The 23446-nt window shown below is 42.4% G+C and overlaps 3 protein-coding genes across 5 annotated transcripts in view; all 3 read left to right on the top strand.

Annotated features, from left to right (window-relative positions):
- The window catches only part of sptbn4b (spectrin, beta, non-erythrocytic 4b), a 154291-nt gene extending 148170 nt beyond the window's left edge, over positions 1–6121 (top strand). For all 3 annotated transcript variants that reach the window (XM_079675508.1, XM_079675507.1, XM_079675506.1), the window contains exons 43-44: positions 2578–2620; positions 2790–6121. In XM_079675508.1, the coding sequence (XP_079531634.1) occupies positions 2578–2620; positions 2790–3095 (349 nt within the window). In that variant the 3' untranslated portion in view covers positions 3096–6121. The remainder of the gene's footprint in view (positions 1–2577; positions 2621–2789) is intronic.
- A 2727-nt stretch (positions 6122–8848) lies between these two features.
- LOC307038220 (uncharacterized protein) lies at positions 8849–15475 on the top strand. The gene is made up of 4 exons (XM_079679545.1): positions 8849–9478; positions 10340–10644; positions 11589–11658; positions 12990–15475. Exons 1-4 carry the CDS (start codon positions 9061–9063, stop codon positions 14576–14578), a joined length of 2382 nt encoding a protein of 793 aa, XP_079535671.1. The 5' UTR covers positions 8849–9060; the 3' UTR covers positions 14579–15475.
- A 93-nt stretch (positions 15476–15568) lies between these two features.
- LOC307038221 (uncharacterized protein) lies at positions 15569–20416 on the top strand. Its single transcript, XM_079679546.1, has 4 exons — positions 15569–15703; positions 17128–17440; positions 18175–18237; positions 18508–20416. The coding sequence occupies exons 1-4, from the start codon at positions 15578–15580 to the stop codon at positions 19980–19982; spliced, it is 1977 nt and encodes a 658-aa protein (XP_079535672.1). The 5' UTR covers positions 15569–15577; the 3' UTR covers positions 19983–20416.
- The last annotated feature ends 3030 nt before the right edge of the window (positions 20417–23446 follow it).

Genomic DNA, 23446 nt, shown 5'->3' with positions numbered 1-23446 from the left:
TTAAAACCAGGCTTCTGCAGCGAGCCCTGCTGTCTACTAATCAACAAATTAGTGGCAGCCGGCTTAATTAGCGGCTCCGCTTCCTCCGAGGCTCTCGCGGAGCAGACCAGCAGCGGGGGAGCCTCACTCCCCTTTGACCCGCCGCCGGGAGACCCTGTCTCTGGGGTGGCGAAGGAGCGGAGACGTGGGACGGAGCCCCTGCAGCCGCCGGGGCGGTTGCTATGGGCGTCTCTCCGCTTGCGGCCTCCTGTGGCCGGCGTGGACGCCGCGGCTGCTGCGGGCGTTGGTGCCGCTGTGGCAGCTCAGCCGACTGGAGCCAGCTGTACATGCTGGCGAATGCCGTCCACCTGTTCCGCGGCCGTCTTCATGGACTCCACCATGGTGTGGAACTGGGGTCCGAACAGCCCGTCCGGGCTGATTGGAGCGTCCAGTAGCACTTTTCTGGCCGTCTCCGTAACAGACGCCGCCGCGCTGTGGTGACGGAGAGGGGGAAAGCATGTTCGGCCGCCAAGCTGGCACCCTGCTCCGACTCTGTCTCCCCCGTCCGGGGGAGAGGAGGGAGGGGAGAACCGAACGGTGAACCGAGGAGGGAGGCGGGGCAGGAGTTGCTTCGGACTCCTGCCCGGCACTATGCCCCAGGGACACGAGGCCCCGTCCGCGGGCTCGTAAGCCTGGACGGGCCAATCGTCCTCCTCGGCCACAGCAGCAAGAGTGTCCGCTCTCCACTTCCTGTCGCCCGAGGGGAGACGAGCGCAGTGCATGCTACCTGCTGGTTTAGAGCCGCGTACGCGTGCTCTGACCCCCGGCAGGATTCCCATACTGCTTTTATCTCTGCAGGTCATAACTCATTATGAACCCAGAGCCACATGAGGGACAATCACGGACGCAGTTGTTGCTCATGATGATTCTCAATTGCTGTGCTTCAGTAACTGTGCTGGTTTGCTGAAAAAAAGAGGGAGCAGATTGCCGGGCCTCCTTCCTATTTATACCGGAAGGAGGCCCGAGGGTGGGGCCCAACTTGCGGGTGGGCGTGGACTACAAGTGTTTCAGTGCTGCGTGGGGGCGCAGGGGGATTACCCAATAGCGATAGCCTTAGAGGGCGAAGCCATATACGAAATAGAACACAGGGATTTTAGCCTTTGCACAACATCGAACACACTACAGGAGAGGGAGAACCACAAAAACATAATAAGGCCTCTTTTGTCCCTTTCACACCAACGCAGCTCCCGTTCTAGCTTTCGTGCTATAGCTTTTCTGGTTCAGAACCGTTTTTTATTTTCAGCCACCGTTTTGTTCACACCGCCCAGAGCCCGGCTGGTGCTGCCGCGGCTGCGCCATGACGTCACCGTTTACGGCGCTGATTTTCTCCCCAAAGGCGCTCACAACAACAACAATGGGGGACTACGTTGGGTCGAGGATCGTTTTGCTTTTAATCAGACGAAGCCAGATTAAATTAAATAACGACTTCTCCAACCTTATACTTTTCTCCAGAGTGCCGTGGTTCATTGTTTATTAATGTGTTATAGCGGCATTTACCGACCGCTGCAGTGCGGGCTGCTCTTCCACCGGAGTTTATTCTCCCGTTAACTCACACGGCAGTGGGCGCTGTAAAGTATTCACTGTCTGTCTGTCACACAAGCAGCTGATACATATCAGTTGTTGCCTGACTTTATAAAGTGTGTTTTTTTTATAAGTGTGTGGTTGCGTTCTATAGTCACTTTGCTCAGCGCTACTGCTTGTTACAACTTTTATTTGCCGTACTCGCCTATTAGCTCAGGTTAATCTCGCCCCCCTCCGACGTAAGCGTGACGTATGCGTATGTGGTTCTTGCTTCTAGACGACAATTTTTTCGAGCTTGGTAAGAACCGGCTCTGCTGCGGTGTGAACAGGAAAAAACGGTGCTTATCAGGCTGAAGCTCCAAACCGGCCCTGGAACCGCATTGGTGTGAAAGGGGCATTTAACGGGTCCAAATCGATGAGTAGTATGGCAGCCTAAAGCTCAGATTATCTCACCCTCTACAGCTTTGATTTGACCATTCTTACATACTTTGTGGAAGTGAAATGCTACATTTTTTTTTAGGTATCTTCATCGCAAATAAAAAATCCTCCTTCGAAGTTATCCATCAAACATGTTGTGCAATACACTGTGTGACGCTGACAATTGAGCGGCCCGACCAAGCAAGGAGGCAGAGAGTTCAAATATAACCCGGTGTGGTCACTTTTTCCTCATGCGCACATGATTCACAACCTCAATATGACTGTCCTCCCTGAACACAGTCAGCAGCCACAAGGATCTCACACACACAAACAGGAAAAACAGAGCTTAAATACACACAGACTAATCAAACCAACAAGACACAGGTGAGGGGGGAGGAGACAACACAGGGCACCAGGTGAACACAATAAGCAGAAACAGACAAAACGGGAGGGGGAACACTTTTCAAAATAAAACAGGAAACAGACACAGACAAACTAAAACACCAACGAAACTATACAATCCGTAACGGAGGCCGAGATCTATGGCCCCAAAGATCCCCTCCGTTACACACTGTAATTGAATTTCTCTCCTCATTGCAGAACGAAGGACGGCAGTGAGTTTTTGTTTCATGCGAAAGATGAGGTAAGCCTTTCTTTTCTTCTAAATAAATCTTAGAAGGGAACTTTATTTATCAATCACATAAATTCAAAAAATGCTTAAAGACCTGAAGTTACATTATTTGACACCAGTCAGAAACAGGAACAATAAAAGACCAATCAGCTGAAATGTGTGACCCCCCCTCTCCCCGCAGGACGACCTCAAGGTTTGGGTGGGCAACATCACGGCCAGCATCACGGAGCACGAGGAGATTGCCAAATGGGGTCAGCCCCAACCAACTACCTCATCCACCGACGAGGGCACGCGGCGCGACGGCAGCAAGGCGGACAACCGATCAGAGCGGGGGGGGGAGGGCTCTGACCGGGGAGACCGCATCGAGGCGGCGGATATTGAAAAGGACAAAGAGAGAGAGAAGGAGAGGGGGGAGCGGTCAGAGAGGTCGGAGCGAGGTGGTAAGTTGGAAGCAAAGCGCTCGGAAAAGTCCAGTAAGAAAAAGTGAGCCGGAACGCCCGGGATTGAATCGTACAAACTCCAGAAAGGAGGCGGGGCTTAGACTGGTAGTGAACGCCCCCCTCCTTCTCTCCGCCTCCAACACTGTCAACTCAGCGGTTGTGATTGGATGGGAAGGGACAAACAGGACAGAAGGACTGACCCAGGCTCACTCATAGGACGGACAGGAGCAGGAGACATGTCTCTCTCTCTCTCTTTCTCTTTTCCTCTGTGTCTCTGTGAGAGCACACAGAGTCACTGACGACTACGCCCCCCCCCCCCCCCCCCCTGGTGGAGGTTTCAGGGAACTGCAGAGAGCCACTGAACCCCGGGCAGCGTTAAGAGAGACACACGCATCATGGCTGTTACTGACTGCTGGTAGAGCGATAACACGTAGCTCATTCTGTTCCATGTTTTTTTTTCTCTATGAGATGAGCTGTACCGGTATGTATTTCTTGTCTGTCTGTCCTATTTACTCTATCTATCTGTCTGTAAATGAAGACCTCCTACACTATGTCCTATTACTCCTCGGAAATCGAAACAGAATGAAATTATGCCAACATGTTCTACAGACAAACAAACTTAGAGAATTTTTGTTATGTTCACTTTCCAATTTGTCTCGAGGTCTGGTCATTAAAAAACTGAGAAGGGACACTGATTTGACTTTGATACCTATCAGCACAGCTACAGTACTGAGCTGATTCTAGGAAACCGAGAGGATGATGATGTAAGACAAGAGAAGAGTAGATGGCCGAGCAGAATGACAAACTACAAAACCATACAAGAAACCATCAAATGAATACAAGAAACAATAGAAAAACAGAAATCATTGCTCAGAGGGCCATAAAAATACATCCAAACATCCTGCCAATAGAGTGCTAACAGAGAGCTTCCTTTAGTTTTATTGGACTCATTTAGGATTAAAGATGTTCTCATGAATGTTTCTTCAAGGTAGATCACATGGTTATTAACCTGTGATATAAACACTATACTATATCTATAAAAAGAAAAACTTGCAGTTCTTGGATCAGTGATCAGAGAGAGATCACTAATGTGATGCTCCCAGGGACCTCATGCATTAAAATTATTTTTCAATTCACTTTATTCATTGAAGTTGTATGTGAAAAATACTGCAAGGTGTATGTTTTGATATCTCTAAATGTCATTAATATATTTATGAAATTTTGATTTTAGCCTCTTGATAATTTTTCAATAAATTACATGTTTGGCTTTGTTCATAAGCAGAACATCTGCGCCTGGCATGTTTTCAGTGAGTGAGGCTGAACACAGGCGTCATCTACTCTTCCATCGTCTTATAACATCAAACCACTCGTTGGGTATGCTCTTTGATTTCATCACACTAGTGTGTGTGTGTGTGTGTGTGTGTGTGTGTGTGTGTGTGTGTGTGTGTGTGTGTGTGTGTGTGTGTGTGTGTGTGTGTGTGTGTGTGTGTGTGTGTGTGTGTGTGTGTGTGTGTGTGTGTGTGTGTGTGTGTGTGTGTGTGTGTGTGTGTGTGTGTGTGTGTGGCTGCTCTCTGCTCCCAGGGTCTCCATAGCTCTCAGGTTATTTATGTTAGCGTGTGCTTACCGTGTGCTACACATGTTCATATGTTTGTCCCCTCAGATGGCACCTCAGTCTTCCAGACAGACACACACACACACACACACACACACACACACACACATACACACACACACACACACACACACACACACACACAGATATATAACTCTTATAGGTTATAAAGGTGTTCCAGAGGTCATTAATCTGTCACGGTCAACATCCCATTAGAATGATACAGGCGTGAGTGAGTTAGTGGATGAAGAGACAGGATATCACACTGACCAAATATTGTAAGTAAGATGTGAGATTGCATGTTTTTCTTGGAGAGAAATCACTTGTCAATAGAAGCTTGTCTTTGCAGCCTGGTGACTCCATGCTTCAGTTCATGTTGCTATAAAGTCACCACAAAGCCATAACGGGTGGAGAGGGAAGGGGAGAAGTTTCTAAATGCAGCGGGGGAACTTAAGTCCCTTCCTGCCCTTGTACGAGCATCCTAGTCAAATATGTGTCAGATAGCATTTAAAATCCATTCCAATACCAATTATGTTTCAATATCACAGATACTGTGTTTTATTAGTTAGTTCAAGTCCAGCTGAAATATGGCAGTATACATTACTGTGCTGTAAAACACAGTTCCTATTTTGGGATATAAATCACAAACCAAAAAGGAGAACATTTATATCTTAATATCTTTGGTTGCATGATGTTACTTTGTCTCTACTGCTGGAGGAGCTAAGCCAGCCTCTTTTTGATTATTTAAATAGTCCAGAAATAATTACCAATAGTCCAAATGAATTCATTGATATCATTTCCTCTAAAAGTAGGAATCTTTCAATTTCCTATTTATATCAGAAGTCAGTATTTTCCATTTTTAAATGTTTCTCGTTGTTTCTTCAAAGTGTCATTTTGAGGTTATGCCTCAATGTTCTTCTTTTATATCTGACTGCTCTTTATCTTAGGGGTGTACGTTCTTCTCTAGGATTTGACCTTCTGTCCTGTCCTCTTTGTCTGGTTTCATAAAACATGTCTTGAGAACTGTTGCTTTCTCTCATCATTTCAACACACTGCATCCTCATTTGGTGTGCCCGCAGATCAATGCAATCATTTACATCATGCATGTTGGACACAACCAAGTCAGAGTAAAAAGGAGGTGAATTCTGAATGAGCAAATGTTCCACAGTGCGGCGGTGCAGTCCACTACTGTGTGATTATGAATCAGCATGATAAACAGTCTCACGTTGTTGCCGTAGATACACACGGGACAAAACATGTAGGGTACAGCTAATCCGCTAACAGACAAAATTACAAATATGTCATTGGAACCATTTCCCACAGCAGAAGCCAGCAGATGTGTTAGTGTAAACACTGATGGTCCGGGTGGTGCCCTGCTGTCTGTGTGTCTGTGCTGTTCTGTTCACACTCAGTGTGTCGGCTCCAGATCAAATGATGAATAAAATACCTTTTGGTTTATCATTCATGTATTTATAGTTTTCTTTCCTCACTTTCAAATGTTGTTGATTTCAGTTTGGGTGCAGATCAGTGTTTGTCCAGCTCTCTCAACACAGCATGTCAATCCTAAGATACTTTTCATCAAACCAGAAATAAGAAGACACAGTTAAAAGGTGAATTATTATAGAGGGAAACGCTCATGCAGACTGACAATGAACATAGTTTGTCTTTGTTGCATCACCAAAACCACAGCAGTATGCAGTCATATGGAATCCAATGTATGAAGATTGTAGAAATGTTTGTAATGGAAGTATTGATGACGATGATGATGATGATGATGATGTTGTCCATGGTAGCAATGAACTGAAACGTTATGCAACTTTTTCTCTGCACTGAGGACGCTGCAGGTCTGGCAGCGGTGTGGCGGGGGTCATAGTCAGTTAAGTGCAAAGTCATCTCAGTAGGAAGGTTTTTAATAGAAACAGATCAGTTTTGGAATTGTTTTTGAGTTTATTTTTGTGCTACTCACATTTGGTGCATATCCCTGTATATGGCCTCCAGCTGAAACAAATGGCAATTAGCAACGTGAAGATTTAAGGCTTTTTCATCTGTTTTATAACATTATAAACTCAAAATGTATCATGTGGCTTTATGGAGATTACTATGAGGATTGTTCTTATTGTTTTCTAACGTTAATATGATTAATGAACAACATAATCACTGCATTCATTGATTATGAAAACTATTGTTAGTATCATAGCTGATTCATGCCTAATGTTGAACAGCTGTAAAGTTCCACTGTCATATTCTTCATGTGTTGATATTTAAAATGCTCATCTTCTGGTAACATGTTATACCAGCAGCGCTTTCAAATTCTCATCAGGCTTCTCATTGGCTGCTGCTCCAGTGTCCTCACAAAACACATGGTAACCTTCGAGATACACACACTGCCTGGACTAAATACACAATATCTGCTCATAGGGCTCAGACTACAGTGAAAGCAATCAACCGTACCTTTATAATTAGAATGTATTTTTTTAATCTAGCTTTGTTTATATGTTCCTGACGACAATCAGTGCTGGCATATTGAACCACACATGAATGCAGCAAAGTTTGAATGGTGACTTCAGTTTGGAAATCTGATGGATTTAAATAACTAACAGTTATTGAGTGGGGGATGATGTGGACACATGGATGTTTTATTGGAGCTTTGATATGTAAACAAATAAATGCACCATTTTCTTACAAAAGAATGATCTGCATCATTAGACTCAAGGAGCATTAGATTGTCTCACTTTTCTGCAGAAAACCCCTCATTTCCTGTGATCCAAACAAAGAGAATTATTTCTAAAAATAATTCCAGATAGAATTCTGACAGAAGGAATCCAGTACTGACTGAATATCTGCCCCCCCCCCAGGACCCCAGAGCGCCGCTGCCTCTCTGTCTGCCCGTAGCCTGCCTCTCTGTCTGCCTGCCCTACAGCTACCTGATGATGTAAATGTATGTTCTCAGAGGTCTTTTCTGTCAAACAAACAAGAAAATGAATTTATCCATGGTGACAGGTTGTTATGTTAAGATGTGTTGCAGTGGGATTGGGCTGGACACGATCCACACAAACGCAACAGGACAAAGAGGTTGCATGAATGGCAAAGTTGCTATTATGGTACTGCTGTGCATGTCTTCAAGTCCCATCCCTCCACTATGCAATCACTGTAACACACTGGGGAAACACAAACTACAACATGACAAAAGGGTGAATGAAAGAACAAATAATGTACAAGATGATCAGAACCAACGGAAAATAATTTGCCCTGTACAGTCCTTTCTTTGAATTGATAAATACAAATTGTGATATTGAAAGATCATGTAAGTGTGTGTGTCTTTTTGTGAAGCAGATAAGTGAGGTCTGGGGCCCTGGAGACCTTTGTGTTCCAGGAAGGGCCACAAAGTGAGAAAGTGATTGTAAAAGTGTGATTATTTGAGGTTAGGTCTATTTGTATTGTTGCCTAATAATGCATGCCGTAACTGCAAGCAGTCCAGGACAAAGGAAATATGTTTTTGTCACTTTAGAGACAACCTTGTTGTTGATAGTTGTCCTCTTGGTGTGGTGATGGTATAATGCAAATACGTGTTAAGGCCCAAATAGGCTGATAATTACAGAAGAGGATTAGGGCCACATTATTATTTTTGGGAGGATTTGAAAACAATGTTTTTTTTTGTTCTGAGATTAAAGTCAGAATTCTGATTTTTTTCCCCGGAATAAAAAATATATATTGTTTTTGGGATAAAAAAGTCAGAATTCTGACTTTAATCCCAGAATTCTGACTGTCTTCTTAGAATTCTGACTTTAATCTCAGAATTCTGATTTTTTTTCTCAGAACAAAAAAATAACAATTTTTTGGGGAGAAAAAAAATTCTGACTTTTTTCTCAGAACAAATAAAAATAATTTTTGGGGGAGAAAAAAAATTCTGTCTTTAAAGTCAGAATTCTAACTTTAAAAAAAAAAATCATGTGGCCCTAATCCTCTTCCGTAGATAATAATAATAAAAATAATAATAAAATATAAAATAATAATAATATTATAAATAATAATAATAATATTATAAATAATAAAAAATAATAATGTATCAGAAATATTTAGTGATAGATAGAGTAGGTATTGCTACTCAAGCTAAATATATCAAATACTTCGCCGCCCAGTGGTTGTTTTTGCCTAGACATTTTAGAAGGACTTGTATTTTGAAATGTAGACATGACACCGGAAGCGGATGTGCAGCACGGAATCTTATCAGAGACGGACCGTCAGTGTGTAGGAAAGCTAGCGAAACGTTTACACGGAAGAGAGACTTTAGTTGGGTTAAAAGTCCAACTGACTCTATATTTGGTTATTTTTGTTGCTTAAAACATGTCCGGCAGACTGGCAGATACACTGGGTTGAGTTTTTAATGTGACTGAATAAAAATGGAAGCAAGGTTTAGCAGCGAAGTGGCGTCCATAGTCGAAGTCGCTATCCAGGCGGCCTTGTATGTGTTCAGGGATTTCTGGGCCAAAGAGGCGCCGAACTCGCAGTTGGAAGAGGCGAAGTCCGGAGAAATCCTGGAGATAGAGAAGTGTCTGGTGCTCCAGATCCACAAGGTGTTCACTGAGTACTCCTCGGAGCTGTTCGAGGAGAACGAGGCTCTGCGGGCCAAGATGGAGCAGCTGGAGGACGTGCTGCAGAAGAAAGCCGGGCAGCTGGAGCAGGAGCTGGAGGCCAGAGTCGGGCAGCTGGGCAAAGATATGGAGGAGCTGGAGCAGGAGCTGAAGAGCATCAGTGACGTCGGCAGCAAGACCCCGGGAGGACCGACCCTCCTCCTGGTGCAGGACGCCTCTCTGATAGGTGAGGGACAGCTGTTAATCAGCCCGTCAATCACTTTGATGGCCACCTGAGAGCTCAACTGTCCTCAGATTGAGTTCTAATGTTATTTGTATACATACCAAGGTTAAAATACACACACTGTGGGCTGGGAATATGTTTGGGGCTCAGTGGGGGAATGTAACTAACTAAGTACATTTACTCAATACTAACTTGTTGTTGCTTTTAAATGTTACTTTGGAATGTTCTGTTAGTTCTACTGGTACTCCACTATTCATATCTGACAATTATGTTTCCTTACAAACAAATAAAGAATCTGAAAAGATGTAGCCATTCACAGAAAATCAGTGGCTACTATTTTTAGTATATCTATTATGTGAGGATTTGCTGCTTTTCTTATTTGTTATTGAAATATATACACGTCGTTTCTACTTAAGAAAATTTTCCTGAACTACACAACAATCCAAGACTTTTACTTATGACAAAGTAATTTAGCCTGGTATTAGTAGGCTACTTTACTTCCCCCGTAGGTGGTGTTAACCTTTAAACTAGAACGTACATTTGTTATAATGGAGGATTTATTGTTTAGTCTAAAAAAGGTTATTACAATTCCCTGACAAAAAGTCAGATTGTATTTTGTGTGACAGGCAGCCCTTACCCTAGAGATATTTCATTTCTAATGATGGGGACAATTATTAATCACTATATTTAAGAAATTGGGACTACTAAATATTTGGCATTTTGCTCCAATAAGTACAACTTGCTTTGTTTTCTGTGCCACAGATTAGATTTGGATAAATCCTTCTTTTGATTTCTGCTTGTTCTAAACACATTTCCCATGACACGGTGAAGGATACTAATAACAGTTGATGTTGTGTCTGTCAGGAGCCCCGGTGGTGTCGGTCTCCAGCAGCCCTGCTGCTCCGTTGGTGGCTGTGAAGGAACCTTCCTCCACCCCCCCTCCAGTTTCAGCAGTCAGCTCCACCGCTGCCCCTGTGTCCGTCTCTGAGCCTGAGCGTGCCCCCGTGGTGTCTGCTGGTTGCCCCCCCGCAGTACTGTTGGTGGGGGCCAGCCAAGTGGTCCCCCAGCTCCCTGCACCACCTACGACTGTCCCTGAATCAGCGCTCCTCCTCAAAGCAGCGGCATTGACGCCTCAACAAACCCCCCCCTCAGACTCAGCACAGGACAAGGTGGGCTGTTTCTGATGTTTTTTTATTTAACTCCTAGATTCAGTTCATAAAGAGTTTAAACATACAATCATAACACTAAATGTGAAATAGAAAAAGCTGATAAACTATTTGAAGCTTCAGATTAGGGTAGACTAAACCGAAAGTATTTACAATATACGTTGGCAACATATGTAGAATTGAAAGAGTGAATGTACTATACGGAACTATTAGCAGCTGACAAACACCCTACTAACAAAATCCCTTCAAACTAAGCTAATCTTACCCTAAATAATAAATGTTCCCAAAATATTCATTTATCAGTCTGAAAATTGGCTTAAAAATAGGTAGGATATAATAAACATGGATATATTACAAAGGAAAGATTTTTTTACAAATTGTATACATTTCAGAATAACTTGTTTAGAAGTCCCCAGACATTAAATGTATTCAGGCAGATACAAAAAAATGTTATAGCATTATCGTTCCATACCTGAGGACCCTGCACACCCCACTAATGTTATAACACGTACGTTTTTTACACTTTTTTAATATGTATTTTCTGTGTCTGGACGCAACAATGTCTTTAAACTCTATTTTGAGATCATTTGTATTAACAAAATATGAGAATACACTTAAATCAACCCAGCCCAACTGTCATATCCATGTGGAGCTAGATTCTTGCTAGTTAAAAACTCTTTGCAACAACATAAGAAATGCCTCTCTCACTCGCTTAATGCTACGCACAGGAGCATGGCAGCTCCCCAAAAGTGAAGCCCAAACATCCCCCTATTGACTGGCGGAGCGCTTGATTTGATGCAGCTGGGTTTTGACCATGATCATTTGTTTTGGCTAGCTAATAATGCAGCTCTAATCTCAGTTGTGTTTATTCCCCAATGTTGTGGATATACAGTATGTAACGTTTATGATCAAATATTCAAATCAAATGACCTTCTTATTCATTACAGAAATCTGTGGAAGAGGCACCTTCAGGCAGAACGAGGAGGACGAGGAGAGCCACTTATAAGACTGAAGAAGGTGAGAATAGGGTTCAGTGTTGCTTCTTACAGGTTTGGGACCATGGCATTAACATCTGGGAAGGCACTTGAATAGGTAGAGGATACAATCCAGTGCATGACATTAAGGATTTTGGGACCAAAATCTGTGGCCCTGTGGGCCATCTAAGCTAATTTACAGATGGCCCTGAGCCCAATAGAGATTGCCCTGAAAAATGTGCGCGGACTAAATGGCATGAAGGGTTTGGGGGGCCTCCCCCTAGAAAATTTAGATTTTTGCAGGTCTTAGATGCTGTCTGGTGCATTCTCTCGACTGAATTATAAGATTAACCACCACAATATTATATTGTACAATTTCAATTGTATTCTTCATTTCACTTTTTTTTATATTCTTCAGTTTGTTTGTTCTTGTTTGTGTTTGCTCGCTTGCATGCCCTGCATAGCTATAAGAAATACTTAAGTTGTTGGTCAAGACACTTTCCATCTGATGAAGGCAAATGCCTTCCCAGATGTAAAAAAGTAGAAAACATTACATTCAGTTATAACTGCCAAAACAAACATTATTTACACTATTATGGCCCCTGTTAAAAATGTTTGTAATGTTATCTACTCTTCGGTCAAAATAATTTCCCTTTAGCGCAATACCGCGTCAGTTACGCCACTTCTGTGACAGACAAGAAGAGTATGTGACTGACAAGAATAATCAATTCTAATGTCTAACACTTAATGTGGAGAAAGAGATGTCCTGTATGGGTTGATTGTGCGTTGATCTGTTGGTAATGCCTCGGGGTTCCGGTGGGCATGTAAACAAATGCATAATGCTGCGCTATACTTTGCGGCCTCACCCAGTTGCATAGCGACACTTATTGTTTGGGTGTCTTTTAATAAGCAGGTAGTTCTATTATTAGCTAGAACTAGCTGGATCTGATCGATATGGACATAAATGCGAGTGAAGTCTAATCTGACTGGAGAGAGAGAGATCAGCTGCTGCTGACGAGTCGACACGCAGCTCTGCATGATCACATGCAGCGGTGAGCGGACAAAACACACACTTCAGGTTAGAATATCACACGTAGCTATTTTAATTATCTCTCAAACTACCTAAACTAGTTATAGATATATTTAGTTTTACTGTCGGGTCACTCATTACTGATCCACGAGCTGCATGATACTGGTATAATAGATTGCCCGATCGGGCAACCAGCAGGTGAGGCTTCATGGCCCGAGCTAAATACTAGATGGCCCCGGGCCATCGGGCAGTCCTTAATGTCGAGCCCTGCAATCTTATTTAAAAGTAGAGGCCTCTTAAAATAAGATCTCTAATTTTGTAACTTTTCTTCTCTTTATTTGAAGCTTCCACTGACAACAGCGTCGAAGAGAAGAAAACCAACTCAAGTGGAGAGCCGGGAAAAAGGCTTAAAAGAAAAGAGACAGCAACGCGGTTTCCCTGTGAACATTGTGACGCAGGTTTTAATTGGAAAGGTGAATTAAAGAAACACATGAAGGTCCACAAGAAGCCTTTCCCTTGCGAGCAGTGTGGCAGGAGCTTCCTCGAAAAGAAGTCTCTGGAAAATCACCTTTTGCGCCACGAGGCAAGCAAAGCCCCCCTGCCCTTCCCCTGCCCTCAGTGTAAGAGGTCGTACCGGAGAGAGGAGTCGCTCCAGAACCACCTCAAGCATCACGAGCGCTCCAAACCGCCCAAGCCCTTCGCCTGCGATCAGTGTGGCAAAACATTCAGAATCCAGCGCTCTCTGGAAAACCACCTGCTGCGCCACGACAAATGGAAGCAGATGTTGAAGTGCCATCTTTGTGACAAGACGTGCAAGACATCGGTCCAGCTGAGGTGTCACATGGCCGTGCACTCGGAGGAGAGACCGTTCAGCTGCGCCACCTGCGGGAAGGAGTTCAAGAGCAAAGACACCCTCCGCTTCCACCAGATGGTTCACTCCAACTCTAAAAAATACAAGTGCACAATGTGCGAGGAGACATTCAAATACGCCCACTCCCTGACCGTGCATAAGAGGAAACACACAGGCGTCACCCCTTTCACATGCACCGTGTGCAACAGGTCCTACAGGACGGGCACGGCTCTGAAGAGACACAGCGTGGTCCACACCGGGGAGAAGCCCTTCACCTGTCACATCTGTGGAGCCAGGTTCAGCCTGAACAACAACCTGAAGAGGCACCTGCGCATCCACACCGGGGAGAAGCCCTTCACCTGCTCCGAGTGCGGGAAGAGCTTCTCCGACAACAACAAGCTCAAGGCCCACATGCTCATCCACGGAGCCAGGAAGCCTTTCATGTGCGATCTGTGCGGGAAGACTTTCCTCTTCAACTGCCGGCTGCTGATCCATCAGAAGTACGTGCACGCTGACAGGAACGAGGACACGGACAGCACGCAAAGGTTTCTGCAGAATAGAAAGAGAAACAAGTCCTTGATTAAACCATTCAGCTGCAAAGTATGTCTCAGAGGTTTCAGCGCCGCGTGTTCCCTCAAACTCCACGAGAGAGGCCACAGCGAGAACAAGGAGTTCAACTGCGGCATTTGTGGGAAGGCTTTCCACAACAAGTACTCTTTCGGGTATCACCAGAGAAGCCACGCGGGGGAGAAGCCCTTCGTCTGTGACGTGTGCGGGAAGAGGTTTTTCCACACTGGCAGCCTGAAGCAGCACGAGCGGATTCACACGGGCGAGAAGCCGTACAAATGCGACCAGTGCGACAAGACCTTCAGAACAGACGGAAACTTCTACAGACACTTGAGGATCCACACGGGCGAGAAGCAGTTTGAATGTTTGTACTGTCACAAGAAGTTCCACCAGTCCAACCAGCTCAAGTCCCACATGCAGGTCCACACCGGGGAGAAGCTGTACTCCTGCCAGCAGTGTGGCCGCGGCTTCTCCGATTCAAGGCAGCTCAAGAAGCACAGCTGTGACGGGTCCTAGGGGAGGGGATGGGGAACAATCTGGAAGAACGCTTGACTGAGTAACAAATGGGTTAATATAATATATTCACAAATGAACAGCCATTTGTTGTGTAATGGAACTGAGATGACTTGGCCCAGTGCATTTATGCTCAATTATTGCTTTACAAAAAACATCTTTAAAATCCGTTTTTGGAGCTTTTACAATTCGATGAATCAACATACTTTTTAGTGACAGAAAAATGTATTAGGGAGACATGCAAAAAGATACACAAGATAGCTTCATAGTAGCAAAGGGATGCTTGGTTTATTATAAACTGAATGCTTTTGTCTGTTGATCCACTTAAGTGTTTAACACTTCAGCGTTACTCATGTTTCATTACCCTTAATATGCTAAAGTTAAGGGATTCATCTAAAATCACTAAAACAGTGAATGAGAGTTAATGTACTGGCAGCTCTACTTTTATTCAGAGTTTTACAGTAAAGGTTGGCTGCATTATTTTTGGCATTATTAGTTTTAAGAAACTTGTGTTTGTCCTGTGTAAAAACACAAAGATAAAACATATGAAACCACAAATATAGGTTTTGCGTTTGGATGATTTAAAGGTATTTTAGACTAAAAACACCAGCTTCAGAATTTCAAGTGTGTTTTAGGACTTAGTTATTTTCAGCAGCTGAAATTGTTTATTTTCTCCAGTTGAGTGCATTTTTGAATGACATTCTGTTTTTTAAAGATTTCTATAATTTAGGTTTTGTTCATTAATGAAAATCCATACAATGACGTTAAGATGTGTTTATTTTTCAACAAAAACAACACATTGTAAAATGACGGGCTTATGTCAATGATATGTATTATGGCAGTGTTTATATTTCTTTTTGTTTGTTATTGAATTAAAAGAGCATTCTTTTGAGAGTTTTATTTTGAAATATATTTACCTTCTCTACTTCCATTTCCGGAATCGTTGCGGCTCTTCCCTATCTGCGTTTTGGTTTTTGTCGGCTGCTAACTTTAAATGCGAACATGTCAGAGAACTTGGTGTTTTATGCAGAAATAAAGTCCATCTTGGAGACAGTCATTAGGACCTCTGTTGATATTGGACATTCTAAAGAAAAAACCTCCACGAAAGGGGCTACCATGAGACGGGAGGTGAGTTAACGGTTAATATTACCGCTCTGCTGTCGGGAAGCATCACATACACATTACTGCGGACACCAGACAGGAGGGATCAGAAACACTAGCTGGGGGAGATTGGACCGCCGGAATAAAACCAAGCAGAGGGACAGGTTAACACCAAGAGCAACAAAGATGGCGGACTGTTATCACGAAGAAAGCTAGCTAGCTACACATGTCTATCCGGAAAAATAAAGTGTATTATCACCTTATAACTTTAAGTCACATAACCACTTGTGCAGGCTCTTAATATAGGTTAAAAATAATGAAATACATTTCTTATTTTATTTCAAATCAAAAAGCGTATGCTGAACAATACGGTGCGTCACTGCTGTCCAGTGACTCGGAGATTGGATTGACGGTAGATGAAACCTGTCTACTCTTTGCCAAACTCCGCCCTGGATTTATAATGTGTACAGTAGGCCTACTGGAATGTAATGTAATGTATTTACTCAAGGACTGTGCTTAAGTAATTGTACTTTACTTATTTAGGTTTCGTTTTTGGCAACTTCATATCACTACATTTTGGAATTATTACATTATTATTAAAGCATAGGCTGTGAATTAAATTAATAAATCGTGTTGTAATAACGGATTAGCTGCAACATAAATTAAACCAATAAATGATACTAACTGATGGCATTGATTGCAAATGAATCATAATCCCGATTCCCGTGATATATTTGTTTCTCCTGAAATTGGTTATTCTTATTTTATATTACAACGTTCTAAATATTCCAGCAATCAATATCTGTAATTTTAAATAAACCTCTCGGTGATGATTTATTAATCATTTTCTTCCTCCACATCCAATCCAAACGTCTACAAAATTCTACATGAAAATATAATTTATTCTCACCTGGACAGTAGTGCAAAGTAACTAAGTACATTTACTTAAGAACAATATTGATGTTTCTGCACTATACTTTGGTCATTTTGTACTTATTTGTACCTACTAACTATCGTCAAAAGATTTCAGTAGATATTACCAGCATTTGACTTATTACAATACTCATCCACTTTTAAGATCCATTTCCGCCTCATTGGCTCATCTTCCTAAATAAGATTCTTATCTAGCAAATAAACAATTTACCCAAACATTGCTTTATTCATTTGAATGTTATTCTGTTAATAATGTTCAGTTACATTTTTTACAAATGAATAAATTGTGCTTAAGTTTTGTATAGTTATGTAGTTATGGTGGGCCATCAGTTTAAACCTTATTAGGCCAAATAAACTACATTGTAATGTATTTGTTCTAAATGATACTGCAGTTATACCACCAGTTGATATTACAACGTTTGCCTGTGAATAAGCAGTTGGTAAATAAGCATCAGATGGTTTATCTAACAGCTCATTTATAGAACACACTGTTGACTTCTTTATTTGAATCCTGACAGCTAGATTTTGACACCGTTGTGGAAATGTTAGCACGGGAGGCAACGAGAAAGATCGACGCCGTTTTCTCCCAACTGTCCTCAACACTGCACAACGAGAACCAGACCCTGCAGGCCAGAGTTGGGGGGCTGCAGAGCGAGCTGAAGACCACCCAGGAGAACTTTGAGAACGCCAGGATGTGGAGAGAACACGTCCTGAGCGGCAGCCCCGTCCTGTTCCAGCAGAGCGGCCTCGTCTACACCCTGAAGCCTTCTGGGAAGTTGAAAACTAGAACAGATCAACTGACCGGGGACGGCCCAGAGACTGGACATGATGGTAGGTTTTCATTAAAGGACAACAATCCACTAGAAAACACTAACTTCTACATTTATCATAATCATGATGGAGAATCAAAGCTAAAATGGGATGTAGAATAAGCACATGGAGGGGAAGTGGGCTCCTTAGAATGGAACACTTTACATGAACACAACCATAACTTACTTCCTGTGATTAGATTCAGATACATTAGGTTCCTGATGTTAAGCTGGCATCAATGTCAATGATAATATATATACTGATTTATTTGATGGAAGATAGTTGAACTGTAATGCAGAAATGTCAACAAAAGATGGAAGTTCTGGCAAAATGATCCTGTGAAATGTCCCTTTCTTTTTTAAATCTCTATTTAAAAAGACATAACAGCTATGCATAAAACACAGAAAAGGAGGAAGACCTTATATTTAGCAGGTAACATGATCACAATAATAATCAAAGAATAAAATGAGCATATCAATTCAAGCAAAAACGCTTCAAAAACCTACAGTCCTCTACTTTTCAAGATAAAAACAGTCCGTCCCTCTCAGCATAACATGTTGCTCCAAACTTCATCAAATGTTGTCCTTGTTTTATGAGAAGAGAAGTCATGACACCATATTGATGCAAAGGATCTAGTTTGAAGCAAAGTTTGACCCAGACAGTAAATGAGTGTTATTATAAACCAGAAAATAAAATGTTCAGTATTAAGTGACTCTGTCTTTGATGCTTTATTCTTCTGTTCATTTCTTGTGAAGAAGGTGAAGAAGCAGCAAAGGAAGTGAATTCTGAAGCTGAGTCCTCAGTGGCTATTGGACAAGGTAACATTTGAAATTGTTATTGTCAGAGAAAAGCATATTATCACCGGGAATAAAACAAAAAGTAAACACTTAAAAACAAAAAGTGTAAATGGAATGCTATGTGCGGCTTTGACACTTTACAGTAGTATCTACATTTGAAAATGAAATTGAGAAGTTAATTAGGGCAAACAATGCTTTATTTCGCAGAATGTCCCCTTTAATCGAATAAATCCCACTGTTTGCTTCGCTAACTCTTGTTTACTAACATTTATCTTTTCCTCTCTTGTGTAGACATTAAAGAGGATTCTTCCACAACCAACACGGCAGAATCCAAAACCCCTGAGAGCCAGAACACACAGGAAGCTGGAGTGAGAGGAAAAGGGAAGCAGTTTGTATGTGAGGTCTGTACCAAGAGCTTCAGCCGGCAGTTCCACCTGATGAAGCACAGGAACACTCACCAGGAGCAGAGGCCTTTCTCCTGCGACCAGTGCCCCAGGAGGTTCAGGAACACAGAGACGTTCGAGTACCACCTGCTGCGGCACGAGGAGAGGAAGTACGCCACCCTGAAGTGCCCGCTCTGTGAGAAGATGTTCAAAACTCAAATGCACTTGAAGACTCACCAGATGGTACACACGGACACGAGGCCATTCACCTGCTCCACCTGCGAGAAGGCCTTCAAAACTAAACACGGCCTCCAGGCTCACCAGGTCGTTCACTCTGCTGAGAAACCGCACAAATGCTCCAAGTGCGGAGAGGGCTTCAGGTACGCCTTCACGCTGCAGTGCCATCAGAGCATTCACACTGGGGAGCATCCCTTCAAATGCACAGTGTGTGGCAAAGCTTTTATAAAGAGGAGGTCGCTCAGCGCACACCAGCGGGGCCACAGGGGGAAAATGTTCACATGTGAGACGTGTGGAGCGGGGTTCACTCTGCAGCACAACCTGAGGAGACACGTTCGTATCCACACCGGAGAGAAACCCTTCAAATGTAAAGTCTGTGGGAAGAGCTTCATTCAGGACAACAGGCTCAAATCACACATGCTTCTTCACGGTGCCTCAAAGTCCTTCATGTGTGACCTCTGTGGGAAGACCTTTCTGTACAACTGCCAGCTGCAGAAACACCAGAAAGCGACTCACAATGAAAGGCACGGGCAGGTCGTCGGGAGGCGCACTCGAGAGAAAGGGAACCGCAGAGTGATCTACAGACGGGACAGAACCTCGGTGGACGTGACGCCCTTCAGCTGCAAGACCTGCCGCAAGGGCTTCGACTCGCCCGGCGCCCTGAGGAGACACGAGCAGATTCACACCGGGCAGAGGCAGCACACATGCTCCACATGCGGAAAGTCCTTTTTCTACAAAGCCACGTACGACTACCATCAGCGGATCCATACAGGAGAACGTCCGTTCGGTTGTGACGTGTGCGGGAAGAGGTTCATCATCCCTCAGGCCCTCAAGTCCCACAAACTGCAGCACTCCGGAGAGAAACCTCATAAATGTGAGCAGTGCGACAAGGCCTTCAGGATCTACACCAACCTGCTCCGACACATGAGGGTCCACACGGGGGAGAAGCCCTACGAGTGTGAGGTATGCAGGGTGAGGTTCAGGCAGCTGGGACACGTGAAGTTTCACATGCAGGTCCACACCGGAGAGAGGCCGTATTCCTGCAGCAGCTGTGGACTCGGGTTTTCAGACTCAAGGCTGCTAAAGAGACACACCTGTGCTGAGAAACACCAGAACACTTCATTGAACACACTTGCTACGTCCTAAAAACAGAGCACGTCATTTTTCTTACTTACAGTGTGATTTCCTTCAGGATAAAAACCCAGTAATAAAATGTATTGGATATTTAAATAAATACACGGGTAAAACCTGCATATATTGCACAACTTGGAGTGTTAGCTGAATTTATTGGTTGTGATATGGGATTTTATTTGTTCTGCCTAAAGAAAATCCTTTTTAAATGTTGTTCAGGAGTGTCAGCAGCAAAATCAGACCGTGAAGAGAAAGCTTGAAGTGTGTGATCAAATCAAGATACAGCCAACAGATTAACCTAAGTAATATTATTTTAAATAAAGGTTGTTTAAAATGATATGATTAGTCTTTAATTGCAAAACAGCAAAGCTCTTTGAAAAAAAAATGATGTCATGATGAAAATTGAATCAAGACGTAGATTTTTTAAAGTAAATGATTCAAAACTGATAGCTAGAGGGAAACCAACAATCACAATGTACAAAGCAAATCAGATGTTTGTTTCCTTAATACATGTAAATACAAAAATGTTGGAGTTTATTTTGAAAGTAATAACCGGAATATCTCCATACTGATGACACCGTAATTGTTTGTCATCTACTCTGGTAATGATTGGGTTAAAGTTCCTCACTGTGACCACCGAAGGACAGTAAACACAAACCCTCACTTTAACCTTTAACTCCTTGACTTTAATAACATATTTTCTAACTAACTATAAAACAAAACACTGAAAAAAAGCCAGGGTTGTTTGTATTTGTTATTATTGTGTCTGACATAACGGGGTGCCTTATAGCACGGGTGTCCAAACTACAAATGCAGCCCGCGGACCATTTTGAATCGGCTCTCAGCGAATTCTAAAAGTATAATGTAATACGGCCCACAGATGAAACTTGTGCTTGTCTTATATTGTACTTCTTAAATACACATGTCAACATATATTACACAGTAGTATTCATGTGTTAATAAGCCCGCTTTTCAAATAAATTAATTCAATTAAAGTTGGAAACATTTTCTAACATCTTATTTGATAAAAAAAGGGACAATAACTTATTGACCTAACAAGATTGAAATCTACCCTTCATATTTCCCCTTATTATAAGCAAACTGAGGAGTGAGCTGCCAACTAAATAAATGAAACCCTAAGGAGAGCTGTGATATCCTCCTGGGACCCAGCCCATTGAAAATGTCATCTGTAGTGGACATTTTGTTAACATGCATCTCCTTTTACTCTTTTGAGCTACTCTTATCAATCCCTGATGTACTGTACAGAGGACATCCTGGTCTTTCCAATGATATGTCATTGGTTAAAATTGCATGCTGGGAAGTTCCTCTTTCTTTTCATCCAAAATGGCTGGCATACCAAAAACAAAATGTTATAGAAGCAGGAGGAGAAGTCAAATATTGTTGAATAATTGTAGTTTTTACCATGAAAATCATATATGTTCTTGTTTATTAACATGTGAGGAACTATATAATTAGTTCTGAAAGCAAGTAAATAATTCAAGTTTTCAAATAACAGCCCTTTTATAAATGTCCATTCTAGTGGACGTCAGGACCATCTTCATGGACTTAATGACTCAATATTGTTGCAGGAGACGGAACTGAAGCAGACATTTTCTGAACCAGATAGTTAAGGGAGATTCAGATGTTGAGCTCTGATTATGAGAGAGATGAGGATTTCACACCTGGGATAGAAGAGGGTCAAGAAGAAGGGGGGGAAAGATGCAGGAGGCTCCATGAGCGCACCGATACAGACAGAGAGACAGATAGGGACGAGCTGGAAAGACATGGGTTATTATTGTTTTTATTTTAAGTGGAGCCATGAAAAATTAGAATTGCCTCAGGAATGCAAGCTTTGTTTCTATGAGGATGGTCAAATGGAGACCACATCCATAAAACTAGTCAAGATGACCCTACAGCCCGTGCCGACTGGAGTCAATGAGGTATTTTTCCCATTACATTGAATACAAAGTCTTTGAAGATCCGGAAAGATTCACCAAAAACCAAACTAATTTTTTAGGGGCCAAATAAACAGCAATGTTCAGATCAATTACTTAAATAAAGGTGAATGTATTATTATATTATATTAATATCACTCTATAAGACTATAACCATAATACGTTACATAGTCTATCTCAGGGACGTGCACAGGTACGGGCTAATGTTGTCCGGGCAATGGCCAGTTTGGCCTTTTTGGCTGACCTGCCCCTCTGGAGAGAGCGAGAGTTTGTTTTTCTTTTTTCTGTTGTGGCCGAATCAACATGATAAGCCCACAATTAGTATTGTAGTGTCTCGCTGCGGGATACACGCTTTGTCAGCGCTGTCATCTGCCGGTGCGTTAAGACCACCTCAGTGTCGGATTTTGGAAACTTGCTTTTGAGTTGTCTCATGGCAGTTAGGGTAGGGACAAACCAGGGGACTTTACTTCCTCTTGGTACCGTCGGTTATTTACAAAAAAACACCTAAATATAGCCTACTTGTTATTGTGCTTCTGTCTTTCTGTGTCTTTTCATCTGTAAACTCCCTCAACGGGGCCGCTCGCTCTCTTTTCTTGATTGCCCTCTCACGGGTGAACAGCTCAATGTCCCGCTTGATTGTAGGATTTCTGCCATGTCTCTACTTTAGTTTGACCATCTCTGTTAAGTTATGGAATACTACATACATAAGTCATTAGATACCTTACCGTTAAGGCGCTCATAAAGAATGATAAGAATGAGAATAATGCGTATTGAACTGGTTTCATTAATTAGTGAGTTTATTTAAGGTAATTAGTTAAAGACCCTATTGTATCAGTATGTCTGCACAGCAGTTACAATGGTCAAACTACATTAGAACAGAATTGTCCCCATTTTATCTTTAATAGTTACTAACATTAGATATTTTAATGAGATATGGACCGCAAAACATTTTTAAAATCAAGTCACCGAATGCAAGTAGTCGCCTTAGCTTATTTTGTTATGAGATGTGAATTACTGTTCAATTTAGTTGATAATAATCGTTTGGTTTCTTTTACATTAAAAACAAGTTACAATTTTCAAAAGGTCTTATGTTTTTTTTTTCGGGGGGAGGCCCTTTTTCCAGTTAAGAGCAATATCCCCTCCAAATGTCTGTGCACGTCCTGCCCTATCTGTTAATTTTGGCTGTCTTTTCAAACTAAAATGGTCCCTACGTCCTCTACAGTGGACATACTGTAACATTTTAAAATAAAATAAATAAAAGTCTAAATTGCAAGAGGTTTTTTTAACCCTAAATAGGTAGGAAATCACAAAAAAAAGGGAATTGGAATTGTTTTTTTCTTAAGGCATTTTCAAGTATCAAGCATAATTGACCTACATTTGATTAATTTTGCTGACTTATAACTTAACTTATGAGGCAATATAACTCGTCTCTAGTGAGTGGCCCAGCCCTGAATATGTTTCTGTATGTGGCCCTCGGTGAAAAAAGTTTGGACACCCCTGTCTTGTAGTTTTCAATGTGACCGC

The sequence above is a fragment of the Notothenia rossii genome, assembly GCF_949606895.1.
Source record: "Notothenia rossii genome assembly, chromosome: 4".
In the NCBI taxonomy this organism is placed as follows: domain Eukaryota; kingdom Metazoa; phylum Chordata; class Actinopteri; order Perciformes; family Nototheniidae; genus Notothenia; species Notothenia rossii.
Note: the sequence above shows the minus strand (reverse complement) of the source record. Positions and strands in the feature narration are given on the sequence as shown.